This window comes from Oryza brachyantha, chromosome 2 (genome assembly GCF_000231095.2).
Source record: "Oryza brachyantha chromosome 2, ObraRS2, whole genome shotgun sequence".
Classification (NCBI taxonomy): domain Eukaryota; kingdom Viridiplantae; phylum Streptophyta; class Magnoliopsida; order Poales; family Poaceae; genus Oryza; species Oryza brachyantha.
In genome coordinates, this window is record NC_023164.2 from 12,910,536 (window position 1) to 12,913,751 (window position 3,216).

Genomic DNA, 3,216 nt, shown 5'->3' on the forward strand with positions numbered 1-3,216 from the left:
AACATTACATGGTCCAACATGTCATAGATACACCGCGTCTTAGAGTTCGTGTTGTATTTAGTTATAAATTAGTAGCTCACTTCTCTCTTTCCTCTTTTATCTTTTTAAAATATGATTATAGCTGGCTTAGAGTCTACTATTGCACTGCTCTAAGTGTGTGTTTAGTTCGTGAAAAGAAAAATTTTTTGGTGCCACATCGAATTATTGAGTGAATGTTGAAGAGGATTTTTGGACACGAATGAAAAACTAATTTCATAATTCACCTGAAAAACATGAGATAATATTTTAAGTCTAATTAATCTATCATTAGCCTAAATTGGTTACTGTAGCACTTATGGCTAATCGTGGAGTAATTAGGCTCAAAAATTCGTGATTTCCAAGCGAGTTATGAAACTATGCAATTAGGTTTCTTTTATGATCCATGCATGTATTAAAAATTTGATGGGATTTTTTCCGAAAAAAATTGGGAAGTAAGCAAGGCCTAATCCTAATGCAAGAGAAGACCAAACATCCTGGATAATGTAAAAGTAGTATTCGTTTGGGGTAGGTACGTTAGGATATTATTATACTAGATCGATACGACATATAAAAGTATAGAAGAACAAAGTCTAATATCGTTTGCTTTGGTATGGGGATAGCGGGGAATAATGCAAAATAAAGTACGTCATTATTTTTTTTTTGTCTGGTGGTGGTTTATTTTAAAAAAATTTATAAAAATATACAGAATATTTAAGATAAAATTAAAATACATTTAGTAATAAATAAATCACAACCAGACAAACAATAATTATATAGATTTTCTAAATAAAATAAATGATAAAGCATGTGTCATCTATTAAGACGTAGGCAAATATAAATTGCTAACCACATAAACCCAGTGAACCAGCGGAGCCATTTCGGAAAATAGTTTTTAAGCACACAGGTAGATATCCACGGTATGCTTGTGCTTGTATACTATATAGTCATAAAAATATAAAAAAAATGATAAGATAGATTAATATAAGTTATCACTCTACACAAGTGCAAGTTTAAAATTTAACCTCTACAAGTTGTAGCAAAAAACAAATAAAACTGAAACCAAGTATACCCATACTCATAATTAATTTTGTTATTTTTGCTATAACTTGTAGATATTGAATTTAAACTTGTATGTATTATGGAGTGATATAACTCATATTTATCTTGTATTGTCAAATTGTTTCATTTTTTTATAAATATTTACGTGACATGCCAAAAAAAAAAACTGCGTCCGAGCCATTTCTCGGAGAATAAAACTGTTTATAAATAGCAAGTGCAGCTTTCCGCCACATGACCACCACAACCACACAACCCGACTAAACAATCTTGCGGGGATCCAAATGGCACCCCCACTTGAAGCCCACGCCGCCGCCGGCCTCCGCATCGTCCGCACGGCGCGCATCGCGCCGGCGCCGCCCGCCGGCGAGCCCGCGCTGACCGAGCAAGCTCTGCCCCTCACCTTCATGGATGTGCTGTGGCTCAGTGCGCCACCCGTCGAGCGCGTCTTCTTCTACCGCCTCCGACCCGGGGACGGCGACGTCGACGCCGTCCTGTCCCGGCTGGAAGAGTCGCTGTCCAGGGCGCTCCACACCTTCTACCCGCTCGCCGGTCGCGTTGGCGCCACGCCCGGCGAGGCCAACCGGTACGAGCTCTTGTACAAGCCCGGCGACGGCGTGGCGTTCACCGTCGCCGAGCACGACGGCGCCGGCGTCGGCGTCGATGAGCTTGCCACGGACGAGCTGAGGGAGCTCGCCAAGATCACGCCGTTCGTGCCGAAGCTTCCGAAGGGCGGCGCGGTGCTCGCGCTGCAGGCCACCGTGCTGCCGCCCAAGCGCCGTGGCCTCGCTCTCGGCGTCACCGTCCACCACTCCGCCTGCGACGGGGTGGGCTCGACGCACTTCCTCCACACCTGGGCGGCCGCCTGCGCCGGCGACCGGGCGATGCCGAAGCCACCCGTCATGGACCGCACGCTCATCCGCGACCGCAACAACATGCTGGACGTGTTCGTCTCACCCACGAACGAAGCCAAAGAGCTGTTCACAGCGCCCGTCGCCGGCAAGCTCCTCGCCACTTTCACGCTGTCCAGAGAGCTCCTGCAGGGCGTCAAGGACGCCGTCGCCGGCGAGGCAGCACGCCGCAGTGTCCCGGCGCCCCGGTGCACGTCTCTCGTCGCGACGTACGGCCTCATGTGGCTGTGCTTCCGCCGCGCTATAGCGGGCGGCGGCGAAGCCGAGCCTCGTCACGACGACGGCCTCGCCCACCTCGTCTTCGCCATCGACCACCGCTCGCGGCTGGAGCCCCGCATCCCCGACAGGTACTTCGGCAACTGTGTCGGCCCGGGCTTCGCCGCGGTGCCTATCAAGGAGCTCGCCGCCGCCGGCGCCACAGTCGCGGACGGTGTCTTCGCGGCCTGCGCCGCGGTGGCCGCCGCCATCGACGAGGCGGTGCGCGGCGAGCCGGGATACTGGGAGCGGTGGCTGGAGCGCATCGTGGAGGCGTGCCGCGACGAGTCGCCGTTCTCGGTGGCCGGGTCGACGAGGTTCTGCGTGTACGGCATGGACTTCGGGTTCGGGAGGCCGGCGAAGGTGGAGATCGTGTCCGTCGCGAAGACCGGCGCGATGTCGGTGGCCGAGGAGCGCTCGGGCTCCGGCGGCATCGAGGCCGGGATCGCTCTGCCGCCGGAGCAGATGGACACGTTCCGGAGCAGCCTCGCCGAGGCCATCGCCTGGCTCTCCTCGTCTTCCCAGTGCAACTAGCTTGGAATCTGCTGGGAATCTTTTCTGTAACACTGTAGTATTTATTAGTTGGCTTTTTGCCCTACTGTTGGGATTTTCTATTTTTCTTGAATGGCTGTCGTCTGTTCTTGGACAGGTTCAATGTATCAGCAGCAGAGAGAGGGAATTGGTTCGCTGTTTTTTTTTAAAAAAAATCAAACAGTATACTTGCCGATGAAAAATAATATATAAATAAAAATTATATATATATATATATATATATGTATTCTTGACGATTTAAAAGAGATGCTAAAAATAAAATTCATTAAAAAAACCTAAAATTACCTCGAAATTTAAGATCAAAAATTCGAAATGTGGCTTATAAGCATAAACGGAAACATGGAGGGTGCAATATGATATAAATTTCAGGATATTTGGTCGGGAATTATTTAAAATGTGGACAAGTTTATGTTAAATTTGAATT

At 48.4% G+C, this 3,216-nt stretch overlaps 1 protein-coding gene across 1 annotated transcript; it reads left to right on the forward strand.

Annotated features, from left to right (window-relative positions):
- Positions 1-1,306: 1,306 nt before the first annotated feature.
- LOC102713245 (phenolic glucoside malonyltransferase 1-like) lies at positions 1,307-2,960 on the forward strand. The gene has a single exon (XM_040520952.1). It carries the CDS (start codon positions 1,359-1,361, stop codon positions 2,772-2,774), a length of 1,416 nt encoding a protein of 471 aa, XP_040376886.1. The 5' UTR covers positions 1,307-1,358; the 3' UTR covers positions 2,775-2,960.
- Positions 2,961-3,216: the final 256 nt, after the last annotated feature.